This window comes from Ochotona curzoniae, unplaced genomic scaffold, assembly GCF_017591425.1.
Source record: "Ochotona curzoniae isolate NIBS_2020 unplaced genomic scaffold, NIBS_Ocur_1.0 contig_64, whole genome shotgun sequence".
NCBI classification, from domain to species: domain Eukaryota; kingdom Metazoa; phylum Chordata; class Mammalia; order Lagomorpha; family Ochotonidae; genus Ochotona; species Ochotona curzoniae.
The window spans coordinates 42394-61919 of NW_024466502.1; the positions used below are offsets into that span (position 1 = coordinate 42394).

At 51.1% G+C, this 19526-nt stretch overlaps 1 protein-coding gene across 4 annotated transcripts in view; it reads right to left on the reverse strand.

Annotated features, from left to right (window-relative positions):
* The window catches only part of UPF3A (UPF3A regulator of nonsense mediated mRNA decay), a 34860-nt gene extending 18625 nt beyond the window's left edge, over positions 1-16235 (reverse strand). For 3 of the 4 annotated variants that reach the window (XM_040991093.1, XM_040991094.1, XM_040991092.1), the window contains exons 1-7: positions 16058-16235; positions 15764-15870; positions 15226-15332; positions 8963-9061; positions 8763-8873; positions 5997-6052; positions 5744-5902 (exon numbers count right to left, since the gene is read on the reverse strand). In XM_040991093.1, coding sequence (XP_040847027.1) covers positions 5744-5902; positions 5997-6052; positions 8763-8873; positions 8963-9061; positions 15226-15332; positions 15764-15870; positions 16058-16159 — 741 coding nt within the window. In that variant the 5' untranslated portion in view covers positions 16160-16235. Of the gene's footprint in view, positions 1-2041; positions 2744-5743; positions 5903-5996; positions 6053-8762; positions 8874-8962; positions 9062-15225; positions 15333-15763; positions 15871-16057 lie in introns of those variants that run through there. The other variant, XM_040991095.1, reaches the window with a different exon arrangement.
* Between the last annotated feature and the right edge of the window lie 3291 nt (positions 16236-19526).

Consider the following 19526-nt stretch of genomic DNA (forward strand, 5'->3'; position numbering starts at 1 on the left):
ACACCACACAGGGCCAACTCCATTTTCAGGCCCTAAAGCCAGACAGGATGCCAAGAAAGAAGGGGGAAACAACTATGAAGAGTAAGACAATATTGAAACTGACTTGGAAGTGGAAGTAGGCATTTATATCTGGAAGAAAGTTGTTCAAAATCAAAATGCTCTGCAGGGAAACAGCAGTTGGGACATCGGCCTGTGAGATGCAAACAAGCAAGTTTGCACCTCTGTTCCTCAGGGCACACACAGGACTAAAGTGACACAAGGGCTAGCCACCAGACAGTGAACTACAACTGTCAATGAGAAGCTACTGACACGGTAACAAGCCATTTCCACATGCATCACAGTCAGCTTCCCTACCCACACAGATTCAACTACCACCAATCCCATGTTATCTTAATAACATAAAAGAAACCCTCATGAACTGTCATTACTGAAACCCTCATGAACTTTTCCTTACTTGAAGGTAAACTGTATTATTTATGTACTTGAAATAGGGAGAAAGAGGGAGGTAGGGAGGGAAAGAAAGAGAGAGAAAGAAAGAAAGAAAACGAACTGCTATCTGAAGGTTTGTTCCCCAAATGCCCACAACAGCCAGGGCTGGGCCAACCCAAGCCAGGAGCATGAATTTACTGCACGTGCATGGCAGAACTCGCATCCTGAGCCATCACCTGCTGCCTCCCAGGGTGTGTATTAGCAGCAAGTTCAAGACAGGAATCGAGCTGGGATTCACACCCAGGCACTCCAGTGTGGAACGGCTTCACACCCGTACTCTTCCTAACCCTAACCCTCAAACAAATGTCACAAATGTGCCAGTTTCACAGCAGACACAACTCTATTTTTTCTCAGTGAAAAGTGACTGGATTCTCTGAGAACAGAAGATGGCTGATTGCTTTCCTGTTCTAACTTTCAGGGCATGCTGTGCATCGGGTGAACCGTAACAGCTGCTCTAGTACTGCTACCCCAGGCTGTGAATGCTGCAACACACCCAGCCACATTTTTTCCTTTCTGGCTCAATGAGACTTTGCTTGGAAAGAGCAGCTGTGACTGTGACATACCACATGTCCTCACAGCACAGAGCTGGGCGAAGACCCCAGATGAATGAGGAACCATATTCCTGGCCTCTTATAACCTCCACAGGAACAGTCCAGTCTAGGCTCTCTTCTCAGTTCATCTCTGTTCCTTCTGGAAGGCTGCCCACACTCACAGTGAGCCCTGCGATTCTTGCTATCACCTGTGGGCCATCTTTGTATTTCAACTTATTTTTCTCAAGACCTCTTTTCCCTGGTCAGGCTGTGACTTGCAACTCAACACAAAGGGTCAATAGCCATGATACCTTGTCTATATTATGCTGCTACTAACATCAACAGATGGAACCACAGCATCCGTCCTTGTATCTGAGTAAGACACACTGCAAGCATATTATAGCACCTCACCTTTTCCAATGTTCATTAACCCTCCAAAGTAAGCACAGCCCTCCTGTTCCCTATAGAGTCAACAAGACCTGAGTGGCTTTGCGGGGAGCCAGGAGCACTCACCCTGATGCAGCCTTGGAATTGGCAGGTGATATCAGTCACGAAGAACTTACACTATGCGCCCTAACCAATAGTAAATGGACACATGCTCATTCTTGTGATTCTGGGAAACTGGTCATCTGCCTCCAGCCTTATCACTCGCCCTCTCAGCTGAAATCTACTCTCACCAACTGCAGAACAGCCTTGGGGACCAGGTGTCTAAATGTCACAACTGACAAGAGTCCTGGGTCAGGGGACATTAGTCACACATGGCCTCAAGGCCAGGGATGAGTCAGGAGCACATTTCTGGTCCATTGGTATGCTATGTCCTTGGGGGCGATGTAATGATGTAACAGGCCAATCCCCCACCTGTGGTACCAGCACCCCATATGGGTGCCATCTCAAGTCCTGGCTGTTCCATTTCTGATCCAGCTTCCTGCTAATGCGCCTGGGAAAGCAGAGGAGGGTGGCTCAAATACTTGGGCCCCTAGCTTTAGACTGGCTCAGCTTTAACTGTTTCAGCCATTTGGGGAATGAACCAGAGGATGGAAGACCTAACTCTGCCTTCAAAGTAAATAAATCTTACCCCCCTCAAAGGACTATGTCCAGAGAAGCTCCCTCCAGAGCTGCACAAAAAGCATTCTTGTCCCAGCACCAGCACTCCTGCCACTCACTGCATGTGGACACCCTAGGAGGCAGACAGAGGCAAGACCTTCAGAAGGCAGGAACAAACCCACAGCTGCCAAGGAAGACAACTGACATAACCCTTCGGATCTACTTCTAGACAAACAGCCTGTGTCTGTAGGGATCATGAGGCACGCACCTCATGGCAAACTGACAAAACTCATGAGAACCGAAGACCTAAAACACAGGGTCCCCATTCCAGGAGCAGAGAGCAGGGAAAACAGAAGAGTGTCCAAGACACAGCCATGAGCTACAGCAGACTGCAGCTGGGCACCCGGGGTTCTCCCTGGGCACCCGGGGTTCCTTGCACAACAAGTGTGTTCTTGTCCTAGAACACTGCGCATGTGGATGGACACAGGCGCACACACGACAGGAGCTGAGGGGCAGTAACAAGGAAAGCTTGCTCACTTCTCCCTGAGCTCCTCCAGTGAGCTCTCCAAGGGCCGCGCCTTCACGACCTCTGGCTTTCCATCTCCAACACCAGTTTCCTCGCCTCTTTCTTTTGGTTTCTCTGTGGGTGGTTCCTCTCCCTTTTCTGGTTTCTTAAGAAGCTGAGAAATTATGATATTAGTGAAATATCAACCTCAAGAGCACAGTATTAAAGTAGTTGCTAAGTAAAAACATATGCTATTATTAAGCCCAAATGTTTGAATAACAGAAGAAAGCTGAAAGTCAAAAAACCCTGGGTTGGTTTAATACATAGTGGCATCTTCAGTCACTGAAACACCCACAGCCATGAAACATGGTGCGGCATAGCTGACTCGTTGAATTACAGAACCACACAGCAGAGGTTCCCAACTTTCCAATCCCGATGTAGAAGTTAATGCACCACAGTCAGCCGCCACTCAAAATTCTGGATGTGTGTCCTTCAGCAGTCATATTGTGTAAACACCACAAACAGTGCTTGCACAGACAGAGCTGGAGGGCAATCTCCCAGGTCACCGCTGCACACACCTATTGCCCATGGGGCATCAGGGTCCAAAGTGGCTATGACTGGTCTGCGCACATGGAGGGAATTGTCTGAAACATTCATACACACAGTGGACACAGGGACCACGTCCACTTTCTGCCTATCTCCTTTCTGTTGCTGACAGGTTCTACTTTGCCTAACAAGTAAATTTTTTAATAATAAAGGGAGAAAATAACTTTTTTTCCAAAGGTTGCTTTAGGCAGATGGCTTTAGAATAGTTTACAGTTTTGGAAAACTTAAGAGCCCTCTTCTAGTAGCAGATGTCTCAGGCTGCTGGGACACATCAAATTGACCATTTCTGCATTGGGGTCTGGGCAGGTAGACTCCTTTGTACAACTGAGAACTGACAGATGCACTTCTGAGATTTCATAACATTAAACATTATAGATTTCAGTGTAGCAAAACTACACACAGATACATATGGGTAAATTTCATTTGCAAACAAAACCGACCTAAATTAAGGAAAATAATGGAAGTGAATGACCATGTCAGCTAGTGAGTGCCCACTGAGCCTGCATGGCATCCTTAAACGGGAACTTCCTCTCAGTAAATGGGCACTGCTTTCTGAGACATGCCTCATCCACCAGACGACCCCACACCTACAAGCTGCTTCATGCTGCCTGCAGCCAGCTGAGGCCGTGCAAGTCACACTCTGATGCAGGCAAGAAGAGGGTCTAGAAGGCCCCAGAGAAACAAGATGGAAACAGGCCAGTTTAGAGGGCAGCACAGGCTATCCCGGTAGATGGCACAGAAGCATGAGGAAAACAACAGGAGCACTCAAAACACATGAATCAAGAGGACTGCAGACAAGCCAGGACCATGTTCAGAACGTGGTGCGGGCACGCGTCTGGGGCCTACCGGAGACAACAGACTGACAGTCATTCATCAGCATACAACCTGGTCACACACACCCCACCTGTGCTTACGCTCGTGTGTGTGTCAGCCCCCCACACCTTCATCTATGTCTACACTACACACAGGTGGCCTGGCCATATAAACCCCCACCTGTGCTTACACTTGTGTATGCACATTAGTCACATACACACACACCTTCATCTATGTGTTTACATACATGTGACCTGGTCACACACACAAGCATATGCACACATATTCGTTTCCACTTGTTTTTCACACACTGCATATGAGCAGACCAAGTACAGACACACACACTTTTTTAAAAAGCTCTGGAAAAAAGATCACATCATTTCCTCAATAATGTCAACTGCAGCTCACAGCTTGTGTGTTGAAGAATTTTGCTTGACTTAAGCTTGCAGTCCAGTTATGGAGGTCTCAGGGCAAGCCAACATTGGGCTGCTCCCACAGAGGACTCACCAGGAGGACACGCTCTACCTTGTTGTCTTCCATCTGTCAGCATATTTCTCCACATATTTTTTAGGTTTTTAATCATTTAAACTCTCAGGATGACTTGTAGTCAGAGATCCACAAATGGAACACAGTTGTTTATCAAAGCAAAGCTTGGGGCCAGACAACCCGAAGCCCATGCCATGTTTGGCGGTCAGGTAGAACCATGGCTGCTCACGCTCGCTGCCTGGCCACCCCAGGCTTACTTGCCTAAAGCAGGATGGAATCAGCTCTTTCTCCTGCTATGCTTACTCTGATTTTTTTTTTTTTAATACAGGAGCCCTGAACTTCACTGACATTTGTTTTTTTCACTGCTTTTGTTCATCTTCATTTCATAGCAATAAATATGAACACAAAATGCTATATGCTAAAAGTTATAATTAAAATTATGGTTGGCATGGGCAACAGGCAAAGGATGCGCCACTAACAGTGACTTTGAGAAGGTAAAGCTCACCCCCTGGGTGGCTGCTGGGCTTGTCTGGAAAGGACATGAGATCAGATGAGAAACACAAATAGGTCACTCCTACTGCCTGCACAGCAGCTGAGGCCTGGACTCACTGGTCACCTTTCGAGGGCTGTTGCCTCTTGGGCCTCCAGGACTTGTCCTTGCTAACATAATCATCTGTATTTCACCGTGCTGACTGGGATCCTCAATTTCAAAACGACACAGACCCTTACTCAATTCTTATCAAAGCCAGCTTAAATTGCTACGGATGTTTGGACAAAGATGGTTTACCTAGTCATCCTGCACACCTTGTATCTCTGCAGCAAACCAGCTTAAGCTCAGACCCTCCTGAGTTTGGAGATACTTTAGGGTACCATGTTGCCCACAGTGCTGTTCATAGCTACTCCAGGCTGGCCTGCACAGTGAGATGTGAGCAGTAGGGATATGGGGCGCTTTCCAAGTCGCACAAAGACTGACAGCAGATCCTAAGATGGAACCCCCATCAGCTGGGGTCACCAGACGATCACCAAGCCATCTACACACACCAACACAGGAAGTGACCTGCAGCTGGGTTAGACCTGGAGCCTCCGACACTGGGTTCCTACAGCACAGCCTGGCCGCATCTGAGGGTGTGCTTCTAGAGGGTTCTGTGAGAACCTGCCCCTGCATCACTAGTGAGTTCCAGCGGGAATTACCTTAGAACAAAACACCAGAAAATCCTTTGCTTCCCCTAAGAAAAAGATTCCTAGAAAACAAAAAGTTTCCTCAAATTACCTTAATCCTTACATCTTTCTCCGTGATTTTCTTTTGCTTATCTGTCTCTTTTTTTTTGCATCTTTCTTCTTCCCTCCTTTTTTTTTTCTCTTCTTCCCGCAAGCGTTTCTTCTCTAACTCCCTTCTTCTTCGTTCTTCTCGCTTCTCCTCTCGAATTCTCTGCAGCCATGGAAAAAGTTCAAGTATGAGCTGTCTGCATGGAAATGACAGACATGAGAAGGAAGGGCACTCACCAGGCCAAAAGCTGACCTACCTGTTTTTCCAACTTTCTGCTTTTAATATATTCCAAAAGAGGTGTGGTTCTTCTAGCTAAAACAGAGCAAGTAGGTGACATTTAACTCTAAAAATACAATTTCAAGTACTTCAATCTGACCTTTAAGTACTTAGGGGAGGTATCATTATTTTTAAAATCTACCCTGGCAGGATTGGGTACAGGCCAGGCTGGACCGAACTACAACACCCACCAGTTCACAAAAGGGATTGGAGTGGGCCAGGCTGGGTTGGGCTACTGCACCCACCAGCAAGAGCTGGAACTGGAGGCAAGACAGGCTGAACCAGGCTGAACAACTGCTGGTGAATGCTCAAACTGTGGGTGGGACCATCCCAGACTGGGCCTCAATACCTGCTGGCATGTGTAAGACCCTGGTCTGGGAGCAGGGCTGAGAAGGGAACTTCAGGAACTCTCTTACTGGGCAGCTGAGTCCACTGGTGAGGATAAGAGCTGGAACTGAGGAGGGGGAAGTCTGGGAATAGGCCAGGCTGGGGTAGGCAGCTCATCCTTTGGCATATATGAGAGCCAGAATGGGTGCAAGCCAGCTGGGCTAGACCACAGCACCAACTGGCAAGTGCCAGGACTGGGTGTGAGTCATGTCTGGCTGGACTACAGCACCCCCTAGCAGGTACAAGACCCAGGTCCAGGAGCAAGCCTGGTAGGGGAACTGTAGCTACTGCCCTGCTTGAAAGCCAGGATTGGGTGCAGGCCAGGCTGTTCAAGGCAAAAACATTTGATGGCATATGTCTGGACCACAACTGGGGATGGGTCAGGCTGAACTAAGCTGTAGCATCCATGAGTGTGCACGAGACCCAGATGTGCTACAAAATGTACTGGGCTAGGCTATAGCCCATTCCAGCATATTTAAAAAACAAGGCTGGGGGGTCACCCTGATTAGGCCACAGTACCTGATGGTGTGGTTTGTGGCAGGCTAGGTTGGCAACAGCACTTGTTGGTTTGCCTGAAATATGTGGCTGCTGTGAAACTAAGCAGGCATCTGCATCCAGTATATACACTGGCTGGTGTAGGTGACAGACCAAACGTGATCCTGCATTAGCTGGGGCACACAAGAGTCAAGTCTGAGGTTACCTCAGACAAGGTTTCTTTGGGGACTCCCCAACTAATCGCTGGACTCAGACCCTGATCACAGGGCAAATCACAGAATGTATGGTCCAACCTTGGAGTGCAGGTATTGAGACTAGGCCTCCTTAGTTTCTGATGTTTGTGAGGTTGACAGCATGTCCAGATCTACACAGGACACACGACCACCAGCTCATCCAGGCCAGCAGAGGATACTGACTGCTTTGACAGAGGTTGGACAATTACCCTGACCAAGCTTTACAGCATATTCCTGGGTATGTGGTGAACTAAGGTGGACTTGGTCAACCAACAGATGTTAGAAGAATTTTCTCAACCCTGGTGCCACAAAACTGACATCTCAGAAGTAACAAAACCACTCAAGTAACACCTTTGGAACATTCTTTGTCACCGCAGGATCTCTAAGGTGTCATCAAATGACTTCCCCATCCTTGGTGCTGATGTAGTTGACAGCAAGAAATGGCCCTCTCCCCTTACCTCCTTGAGGACCCAGGAGGAAAAAGCCACCGAAACATGTGTCCCACCCACCTACCTCCACACCTCGACCCTCCCCACCCTGACTGGAAAGCCACATGGGCATGCATTCCTATCAACTATGTAAATAATATTAAAAATCTACACAAACAAAAAGAAAACCCCCTGCCCTGAAGTCAGATTCTGCACAAGAGAACAGGACAGAACAGGAAGGGCAGGAAGGAGTCTGAAAACTCCTGTCTATATTTTCAGTGAGTCTACAATGAAATCACACTCCCTGCCTTGTAGTGTTGGTGCCAGAGCCCCAAGCTCCAGGAATCCTTTGCACATCTAACCCATCAAGCTGTGTGGTCTACTCCCTTTCTCATCGTTCAGGGCGGAGACCTTGTCTCTTCTCAGGAGTGGGAATATGGGCCACACTGTCATCCATCACACATACATCCTTCTGCCTGTGTGGATGCGGGATTCAGTCCCAGTTCCTGCTGCCTGTGTGGATGCGGGATTCAATCCCCAGTTCCTGCCCTGCCTTCCTCCTCTTCCACCACTTGGCAGAGCTCACAGCAAATTTTCTGCTGAATAACTTCACTATCAAAAGTAAATCAGGGGGCCCGGTGCGGTGGCGCAAGTGGTTAAGGTCCTCGCCTTGCATCCCCGGGATCCCATATGGGCGCCGGTTCTAATCCCGGCAGCCCCGCTTCCCATCCAGCTTCCTGCTTGTGGCCTGGGAAAACAGTCGAGGACAGCCCAAAGCTTTGGGACCCTGCACCCGCATGGGAGACCCAGAAGAGGCTCCTGGCTTCGGATCGGCATAGCATCGGCCGTTGCGGCTCACTTGGGGAGTGAATCATCGGATGGAAGATCTTCCTCTCTGTCTCTCCTCTCTGTATATCCCCCTTTCCAATAAAAATAAATAAATAAATAAATAAATAAAGTAAATCAGGAATTTAAGGCCCTGGCCACCGGGAATGGATGCCCACTCCTGTCACTGCCATAAGAAGGTGTCACAAAGAAGGAGGCCTCATGCGTGACGTCTACCACTCTGTCCCTTGCCCAGGGCTGGGATGCCCAGCACATGAGGACGTCTGCCTAGGCTTCACTTGGCACTCACAATCATGAAAATAGAGCAGAATGCTCACAAACATGCATCCTCAGAAGAGGAGATGGGGTAAAGCAGACCTGTGAGCTCCCTTGCCCTTGCCTCCAGCTCTCCCAGCAGGATTTCTGGGCTGGCACTGGTTTTTTCCTCTTCTACAGAGTAAGTTTCTAAAAACTTCTTGTATTCAGGATCTACAAAGCAAAAAAGAAAAAAACCTAAATCCAAAACCATTCAGCCTGGGACAAGAGCCATCTGTATCAGTTTATTTGACAGGGCTCACCATCTTCAATGCTTCCCGTCTTGGCATCTTTCTTCTTCAGCTTCTTCTTGGCCACCTTCTGGAATGGAGCAAACTCAACCACTGCTGGGTACTCCAGGCCTATAACCAGAAACAGGGCCAGAGCACTCTCAGGCTGTACACCACCACCACCTGGAAGGCACCTTGCTCCTGCCAGGGCTGAGCCCAGGGGCTGCAGCACACAGCAGAGCTCTCCCCTTTGTTTCGCTATGTTCCCAAGCATCTACCAAACTCCACAATTATTCTGTAATCTTCCATAACGCGAAAGATCATAGCCCAGAATGAAACATATTTACCACCTGTTGGCTTCACCACACTGACCACAGGTAACTTATATTAGCTTGTATTACTTAAATTAAAAGATTAATTTATTCTGTTAAACAAGGCCAAAGAAATTACCTTGCTTAAAAGAGACACCCTGGGAGGCTGGGGAGATGGCGCTGGTAGAGGCACCTGGGGGGTTCACACCCAAGCAAACTGAGCCTGGGGACTTCCACACGTCCTTGATTCCAGGTGGGGTATGTGGCAGGGAGAGCCCTAGGCTAGCCTGCTGATGTGGTGTGCTGGTGGACTGGGCTTGGGGAACTGTGAATTGTTGGCTCTTGGACAGAAGGAGGGGTAGGGTTCTGGGCCAGCACCATGCCAAGAGCTTGGGTCCCTAATAGGCAAGCAGAGATCCAGGCAAGCATACCACCCATCAGAAGACTGGGTTTGAGAGGACCAGGCTGGGAATGGGATGATTAGGGGTGTGGGGATGTATGGGAGAGAGGACCACTTCAGGTGAGGAACGACTTCTGGGGGACTTCCACTGACAAGTCCACTGTACTTGCAGGTATGCAAGGGGGATAAGACTGAGCAGTTGGAGGAGAGAAGCTGGAGGACCCTTCTGGGTCAGACCGACACACCCACCCACACTGGAGACCTGAGCTGAGCTAGTTAGGATCAACCACTGCTGACCACCACCCACTGGCACACACTAAAGCTAGGGCTGGGGCCTATCTGGTAGGGTTAGATCACAGCACCGCCAGTGAGTATCAGAACAGGGAACAGGTAGCATTAGGCTGGGTCATGACACTAACTGGCACATGAGAAAATCAGGTCTGGGGGCAGATTCTATTGGAGATACGTAGGCTCACCCCCGTGGAATTGCAATATCTGCTAGTCTGTTCAAGAGCTAGCGTAGCGTTGGGCTAAGCTAGGCATGACCATGGAATCCCAAGACACTCAGGAGTACTGGGGTTGGGAACAGGCTGGGCTGTTCCAGGATGCAGCACCCATAGGTGCATCCAAGAATAGGGTGTGGGGCAGGATGGGACACAACATTCACTAGCACACACAAAGGCAGAGACAGAGGGGGCAGACTATGCTCTACAAGGCCTAGCACCCACTGGCACATGTGAGATCTAGGTCTGGGAGTGGGTGTGGTGAGAGACCTTGGAGAATCCCCCTGGTGGGTTGTAGCTCCTGCTGCTGGGCATATGGTTCCATGTGGATGTTGGTCAGGCCAGGCAAGGTTACTCCACTTGTCAGCAAGTTTGTGGGTTGGTTCTGGCAAGGGCAGACCAGGCAGGACCAGGCCAAGCCACAGCACACTGGCATATGCAGGAGCCATGATGGAGCGTGGGCCACGCCAGGCTAGGTTATCACACCTACCTATTTGCACGAAAGTCAGGGATGGGGGCAGGCTGGGCAAGGTTAGGCTGAGGCACCACCAGTGATTTGGGATTGGGGGTGGGCTGGAACAGGCCAGGCTGTGGCATCTAATGGCAAAGGCCAAGCCATACCAGGCTGCATCAGAGCAACCACTGGCATGCACAAGATCTGTGGCTGGGAGCGAGCCTGATCAGGGAGCTAAGGGGATGCCCTGACTGGGTTAGGGTTGCACTGGGAGTGCAAGAGCTGGAATGGGGGTGGGGGGTGACGATCTGGGCTGGACATGGCTAAAGTATTGCATGGCATGGGTGTGGACTGGGTCTAGGGCATATCAGACAGGGTCAGACTCTAGCACCCACTGGTGCTTATGAGAGTCAGCGTGTGTGCAAGCAAGGCTGAGCTTCGTCTCAACACCTGCTCAACTACATGAGAGCTCGGTCTGAAGGTAGACCATGCAGGGCAGGGCTGCAGCACCCAACAATAAGAGGCAAAATGGGTGTGGGTCAGTTGGGCAAGGCCGATGCACCTGCTAGGAGAGGAGGTGGGCCAAGTCCCCAACAGTGTAGGTGAGATCTACCACTGGGAGGTGATTTGACAGAGAAGCTTGGGAAACTCCTCTGTCAGGATGGAGTCCTTGCAGGTGAGAACAAGAACCAAGGCAGGGAATAGCCCAGATCAGGCCAGGTTACAGTGCCCGCTGACATACCTATGGGTCAGGTCTGGGGGTGTGCCAAGCTGGGCCAATTCATAACACCCACTGGCAGATCTGAGAACCAGGACATGTTGCAGGATAGGCCATGTCGGGCCACAACACCAGCCAGTTCATATTAGGGCAGGGACTAAGGGCAGTCAAGGCTGGGTTATGCTGTAGCACCTGCCAGCATGAGCTGGAAGTGGGGCAGACTGGGTTGAGCCAAGCTATAGCACCCACTAGCAAATGCTTAGGTGAGGTAAACCATGTCAGCCTGGGCCACAGCTCTCATCAACACATGTAAGACCGACAGGTGGGGGCGAGCCTGGTAGAGGGCAGCCAGGATTCCATTGCTGAGCGACTGCTCCCACTAGTAAACCTGAGAACTAAGACTAGGGGCAGACCAGGCTAGGCAGGGCTACAGCACTCATTGGCCTGCATGTGAGCTGGGTTAGGGGGAGAGCCAGGCTGGGCTGACTTTTCACTGGTACATGCATGAGCCAGAGCAAGTGCAGGCTGGTTAGGCCTTGCTGCAGCATCAGCTAGCAAGTGCTAGGAATGAAGGCAAGTCCTGTGAAGCTAGACCACAGAACCATGTAGAAAGTACAAGATCCAGAGCTGGGAGTGGGCCTTGTAGGGAAATTGTGGGCACCTCTCTGATGGGCTGCAGCTAGCATAAGTAAGCAAAAGAACCAGGACTTGGGTGGACTTGGTTGGACAGGCGATAGCACCCACCAGCATAAAAGTATGAGCTGGATAGTGGGGCTGACTGGGCTGAGACTGGACTGGTCTGCTAAACACACCATCAAGAGGAGGAACCAGGGCTGGGGGCAGGTCTGACGGGGGTTACTAGGGGTCACTTTGACTAAGCTCTGGTTCCCACTGGTATATATGAGGGCCAAGTGTGTGATAGGCAGGGTTTGGCTGGGCTGCAGCATCCATTGGTTTACATAACAGATGGGGATAGAGACAGAACTGACCCAGCAACTGCAACCACCAATATGTGTGTAGGCTAATGTAGATAATGACATCAGCTGGATCCCATACTGGCTAACACACACAGGAGTCTGGGGTCACCTCAGATGAGGGTTCTTTTGGGACCCTCTTCCCACCCCCCGCCCACCGAATCACTAGATTCAGAACTCCAACCATGGGGAGAATTGCAGGATCTGTGGTCTGACTGTGCAATGTCAGAACTGGGCCTCCTCAGCTGCTCCTTAGATGATGCAGAGGACGGCAGGCCCAGATGTACAGAGAACATGGCAGTCCACCGGGGCCTAACAGAGGATGGAGGGCAGAACAAATTGGACAACTCTCCCAGCCAACTGTTCACAGCAAATATCTGGACAAAAGGAGACTCTGAGGTGGACTATGTCAGCAAATGCTCCTTGGAAGAATTTTTCAACCTTGGAGCAACAAAATCAACAGTATTTCAGAACTATAAAATTCACTTGGGGGGCCCGGCGCTGTGGCGCAGTGGTTAAGGTCCTCGCCTTGCACGCCCGGGATCCCATGTGGGTGCCAGTTCTAATCCCAGCAGCCCCGCTTCCCATCCAGCTCCCTGCCTGTGGCCTGGGAAAGCAGTCGAGGACGGCCCAAAGCTTTGGGACCCTGCACCCACATGGGAGACCCGGAAGAGGCTCCTGACTTCGGATTGGCTCAGCTCCAGCGTTGTGGCCGCTTGGGGAGTGAATCATCGGATGGAAGAGCTTCCTCGCTGTATATCTGACTTTGCAATAAAAATAAAATAAAACACACACACACACAAAACACACTGGGATGACATTGCATGGCTGTCCCCTATCCTCAGAAACTGACGTAATTAGAATGCTGAGTGCAGCTTCTCCCCTTCTCTCCCCCTTTGCCCAGATACAGGAAGAAAAAGAGAGAGACAGACACTGGGCTGGGAGTGTAGCACAGCATACTGAATCACCACGTGCAGCACCAAGATCACATATGAACACTGGTTTAAGTCCAGGCTGCTCTGCCTGTGTCCAGTTCCCTGCTAACATGCCTGTGAAAGCAGCAGAAGATGGGAGCACCCAAATGGAAGACCTGGAAGAAGCTCCTGACTCCCAGCTTCAGATAAGCTCAGTTCTGGCTGTTGTGGACATTGGGGAGTGAACCAACAGATGGAAGATCTCCCTGTCTTTCCTTTCCTCTGTAACTCTTTAAAATAAAAATAAGCAAATCTTTAAAAGGCATATGTGCGGGCCTGGCGTGATAGCATAGTGGTTAAAGTCCTCGCCTTGCACGTGCCAGGATTCCATACAGTTGCTGGTTCTAGTCCTGGAGACCCTCCTTCCCATCCAGCTCCCTGCTTGTGGCCTGAGAAAGCAGTTGAGGACGGCCCAAGTCCTTGGGACCCTGCACCCGCATGTGAGACCCGGAAGAGCTCCTGGCTCCTGGCTTCGGATTGGCTCGGCTCTAGCCGTTGTAGTCACTTGGGGAGTGAATCATCGGACAGAGGATCCTCCTCTGTGTCTCTCCCCCTCTCTGTATTATCCACCTTTCCAATAAAAATAAATTAATCTTTTTTTTTTTAAAAAGGCATATGTGTAAAAGATGATTATCAAAGGGCATCACGGGCCCGGCGCGGTGGCGCAAGTGGTTAAAAGGTCCTCACCTTGCACGCCCGGGATCCCATATGGGCGCCGGTTCTAATCCCGGCAGCCCCGCTTCCCTTCCAGCTCCCTGCCTGTGGCCTGGGAAAGCAGTTGAGGACGGCCCAAAGCTTTGGGAACCTGCACCCGCGTGGGAGACCCAGAAGAGGCTCCTGGCTTCGGATCGGCATAGTATCGGCCCATTGCGCTCACTTGGGGAGTGAATCATCGGACGGAAGATCTTCCTCTCTGTCTCTCCTCTCTGTATATCCGCCTTTCCAATAAAAAAATAATAAAAATAAATCTTAAAAAAAAAAAAAAAAAGGGCATCACATACCATGCAAGCTCTGCTTCAAGTTAAAGGTTGAGGAAGCTACTAGACCCTAATCCTGTTACTATGTGGCAAGCTGTGGGCCACAGATATTCAAGGAAAGTTCACCAAAGGGAAACTGCTCCTGTTGCATCCTCATAGGAGTATAAGATGGTGGTTTTGTCAACACTTAAACACATGTATTTTTAGTTATTTGAAAGGTAGAGTAATGGGGACAGGAGAAGTAGGGGTGAGGCAGAAAGGGAGAGAGAAAAATGTGACATCTGGTAGGTTCCCCAAATGTCCATCACAGCCAGGCTGAGCCAGGCAGGAGCAAGAAGCCTGGAATGTGCATCTGATCTCCATGTCAGCCCCAAGGAGCAGGTGCATCGGCAGAGCTGGATCAGAATCAGGACTGGAGCCAGCACTCTAATGTAACAGGCAGAGTCAAGTGCATCACAGAGGGCGGGGGGAGTGAACACTCAAGGTGCAAACGGGGCGGGGCACTGGGGGGCGGGGGTGAGCACTCAAGGGACAACCGGGTGGAGGCACTGAGGCACGGTTAGGGGAGGCAGGAGTGGACACTCATGATGTAACCACTGAGGTGGGGCACTGAAACAGGGTTGGGAAGGAGGCGGGGACACTCAAGATGCATCCAGGACATGGGCCCAGGCAGAACTGGGTGGATTTTGCCATCTGTGCAGGGTGACAAGGGGTGAGGGACAGTGGGCTTGGGCACACTACTGACTAGCAACACAGAACGAAACAAGGGTAAGTAAGCTCAAGGTCCAGGAAGCCCTCGTCCTGTCAGCTAAGCTGTCGAGTCTCACAGCATTTCTAGCACTCTTCCGGTTTGAACTGTGTGGAGCAGCACACAAGCATAGTAACATACTCACAACGTATGCTCTTACTTTAAATCAGTCCCACACAAATCCCACCCAACCCGACACACCCTAAGAGACTGTCAGATTGAAAACAGTGACTCAACCTTTGTTGTCAGTGAAGATAAATCCATCAAAACGATCTCTGAAGAGAAGGACATCATCTGGATCCCTAAAGTTGATGTACGCTCTCGAGTAGAGGTGAGGGTGAAGACTGAAACAAGACACAGTGATGAGAAGGCACCATTTCTCACCTCCCCGCTTCCTTCACGCCGAAAACCATCCCCCGGCAAAACACACAAAAACCTCTTCACTGGGGCCCTCTGAACAGCTCTCTGCAATGCCTCGAGGCTGGCGCTGTGGCACCCACATGCAGCCAGGTGTGCCGTCCTGTTCTCTGCTCCACCCAGCTCCCTGCTGGCAGCCTGGGAGGGCAGCGGAGCAGGGCCCAGGTGCTCGGGCTCCTGGATCCCCAGCCCGGCCACTGCAAGAATGAACGCCGAGCAGGAGGCACTCTCTGTCCCTTCCTGTAACTCTGCCTTTCAAAAAAACACCAACCACCAGAACTGGAATGGAGGCAAAGATTAGGGTCCACAAGGCCCCAGCCTTCCGGCACGGCCCCCAGGAGGCGTGGGCCCTTCTCACCTGAGGTCTGCGGGGAAGAGCTCAAAGTAGTCATGCGCGGGCAGCGGCCGCAGCTGCTCCTCCAGCTGCCGCTTGGTGAGGCCGGGCGGGAGCCGCCGGACGACCACCTAGGCCACGTCGGTAGTCAGGCGTGAGGGGAGCGCAGGACCCGGACCCGAACCCGGACCCTATCCCACCTCCACACGGCGCCGACCACGCCCCCGCGGAAGGTCCCCCTGCCCCGCCCCCAGCCCCCGGAGGTCCCGCCCCGTCCCGCGCGGAAGCCCCGCCCAGCCGCGGAGGCCCCGCCCTCACCTTGCTCAGGGCTGTCCGCTTCTCCTCACGAGGTTTGCCGCTCCCGCCACCGGAGGACGGAGCCGGCGGCGTCCCGAGCTCTCGTCGGAACTGGACCTCCATGGTTCTCGTCGCGACGTCCCTTTCGCACTCACACCTGGCGCACCAACCGCCGCCCTCAGGCCTCCGCGCCCATCACGCGCCTGCCGTACTCACGGGCCGTCGCCGCGCGCCCGCACAGAAACCTCGCGAGATGTCGGCCGCTCGGCCTGGGGGCAGGGCGCTCAGTCCTGCGGCTGCGCGGAAATGGAGTCCAGAGTCTCGGTGGACGCGTTGTGTGCGCTGTGCCTGAGGGCTACGTGCTCCGGGAGGGGCTTGGTCCTCCCTGAGGTACTCGGTGCTCCATGAGGAGCTTGGTCCTCCCTGAGGTACTCGGTGCTCCGTGAGGGGCTTGGTCCTGTCTGAAGAGCTCGGTGCTCCGTGCTCAGCAAGGACCATGACGAGGGGCCTGAGGTGAGGGGACAGAGTCAGGGGCTGCAGGACTGAGTGAATACTAAGGTAGGGTGCTTGCCGCAGGATACTCAGTACAGTATTACAGTACGCAGTGTAGAATACTACAGTAAAAATACTTAGTATGACCACACAGAAATGCTGCTACTTGGTGTTCACAGCCAGGAATGGCTGCAGAAGAGCTGGCGGGGGCACAGAACCCCCGCAACACACAGAACTTGACTCCTGGTCTCAGACCCAAAGAAGATGAAACCAGCGGCTCCATGCCCACCAGTGTCAGCCTACTTGGATGAAAATGGGGAAGGAGGGAGGGGGGAGCCTCTGAGTTTCAGCCTTAAAAAGAACTGCCTTCTGACAAATGCTACATGGACACAACGCAAAGTGGCAGAATGGGTGAAGTCAAGGCCTGGGACACTCCCTCCTTATTAGAGTGCGAAGAGCCCACCTCCGCCTCAGAGCCAGCTTCTTGCCATGCACACCCTGGGAAGCGGCTGGTGGCGGCTCCAGGCTCACTCCAGCCACCCAAGTGAGAGACATGGTTTGATCGCCCAGCTCCAACTGTTGCAGTTATTTAGGGAGTGAATCAACAGATGGAAGTTTCCACTGATGTCACTTTCCCAAATAACAAAAAATAGGGCATGGACATTTGGCACAGCAGTTAGGACGCCAAATGGGGAAACCACATCCCACATTGAGTGACTGCAATTCCAGCTACTCTGCTCCCAACCCAGCTTCCTGTCAACTTGCACCCTGGAGGCATCATGGGTGGCTCAGGTAGTTGGGCCCACATGGGAGACCTGGGCCGAAGTAGCAGCTCCTAGCTTTGACATGGCTCTGTCCCAGCTATTGTAGGCATTTGGAAATGAACCAGATGGACGAATCAGTCTGCCTTTGAGGTAAATTTTAAAAAGATTTGTTGAGCCCTAAAGTGCATTTTTTTAAAGACTTATTTAATTGCAAAGTCAGATAAACAGGAGGAGAGAGAGATTAGATCTTCTGTCCACTGATTCACTCCCCAAGTGTCTGCTACAGCCAGAGCTGAGCTGATCCAAAGCCAGGAGCCCGGAACCCCTTCCAGCTCTCCCATGTGGGTGAAGGTCCCAAGGCTGCGCCATCCTCGACTGCTGTCCCAGGCCACAAGCAGGGAGCTGGATGGGAAGCAGGGCCGCCAGGACTCAATCAGCACCCATATGAGATCCTGGCACATGCAAGGCGAGGACTTTAGCTGCTGAGCTACCACACCGGGCCCTAAAATACATTTTCTTAAGATTTCTTATTTTTTTTTTTATTGGAAAGTTAGATATGCAGAGGAGAGACAGAAAGATCTTCCATCCAATGATTCACTCCCCAAGCAACCACAATGGCTGGAGCTGCACCAATCTGAAGCCAGGAGCTGCTTCTGAAACTCCCCTGTGGGTACAGGGTCCCAAGGTTTTGGGCTGTCTTTGACTGCTTTCCCGGGCCACAGGCAGGGAGCTGGATGGGAAGCAGGGCTGCCGGGATTAGAACCGACGCCACATGTGATTTTGACATGTGCAAGGCAAGGTCTTTAGCTGCTGGGCTATTGCGCTGGGCCCCCTAAAATACATTTTTAAAATATTTATTGTTAATTTGAAAGGCAGAGTTAGAAAGGAGACAGGAATCTTCCATCCACTGATTCATTCACCAAACAGCCCTGATGGCCAGGGCTGGGCCAGGCTGAAGCTTTGTCCAGGTCTCCCACATGGGCGCAGGGGTCCAAGCACCTGGGCTATCTTCCACTGCTTTTCCAGGACATTAGCAGAGAGCTGGACTGGAGGCAGAGCAGCAGGTACTTGAGCTGGCGTTCTTATGAGGTGCTGGCATCACAGGTAGTGGGTGGTTTTACCCACTATGCCACAATGCTGGTGCCAAAATACTCCAAAAAATAAGCTGGCCACAAAAGAAATCCACTTTTAGGAAATCCTATAGAGGCAGGTGTGACAAAGTGGATTAAACTGCTACTTGTGACGCCTGCATCCTGTATCTGAGTGAGTTTCCTGGGAGCCAGTGCATGGCTCAATAGTGCAGGGCCCTGCCCCCTACATGGGAGGCCCAGCCCTGGAACTGGCAGTCATTTAGGGAGTGAGCCAGTGTCTAAATGATCTCTCCCTGTTTGTCTCCTGCTTTTCAAACACATGAATTTTTGAAAAAGGAAAAAAGTCTAGACCAGACATTTACAAAGTTCTGATGCTTACCTAGGGTGGGTATCAGTTCCCGTTTCTCTCTGGGATGATGAACTCTTAGACACAAAGGATGGATAGACAAGGGAACATCATTAATGTCACTAAGCTGCGACTTCTTAAGCAGCAGGTGATATTGCATGTCTACGTGTTTGTGTCTTTGATTAATAAACTTAGTTCATGGAGCAGTCTGGATGGCAACAGTTTTTACATTCCCCCTTCCCCCTCAGCATTCTACCCTGGTATGCTTACACCAGAAGAAACAACACCGGCAGTTTATGTGTTTTCCTACAATAAAGGAAAAAGAAAAGCACAAACCAAATAGATCGGGGTGTGCCACAGGGACAAGGGTGCCAAGCTGAAACTCCAATGGCTCAAGTGGAAATAATTTAAGTCACAAAATAAATTGCGGGCCCGGTGCGGTGGTGCAGTGGTTAAGGTCCTCGCCTTGCATCCCCGGGATCCCATATGGGCGCCGGTTCTAATCCCGGCAGCCCGGCTTCCCATCCAGCTCCCTTGCGGCCTGGGAAAGTAGTCGAGGACGGCCCAAAGCTTTGGGACCCTGCACCCACGTGGGAGACCTGGAAGAGGCTCCTGGCTTCGGATCGGCATATCATTGACCGTTGCACTCACCTGGGGAGTGAATCATCGGACGGAAGATCTTCCTCTCTGTCTCTCCTCTCTGTATATCCACCTTTCCAATAAAAATGAAAATAAATGTATAAAAAAAATGTAAATGAATACTAAATGTTATTTTAAAAAAATAAATAAACTGCAAG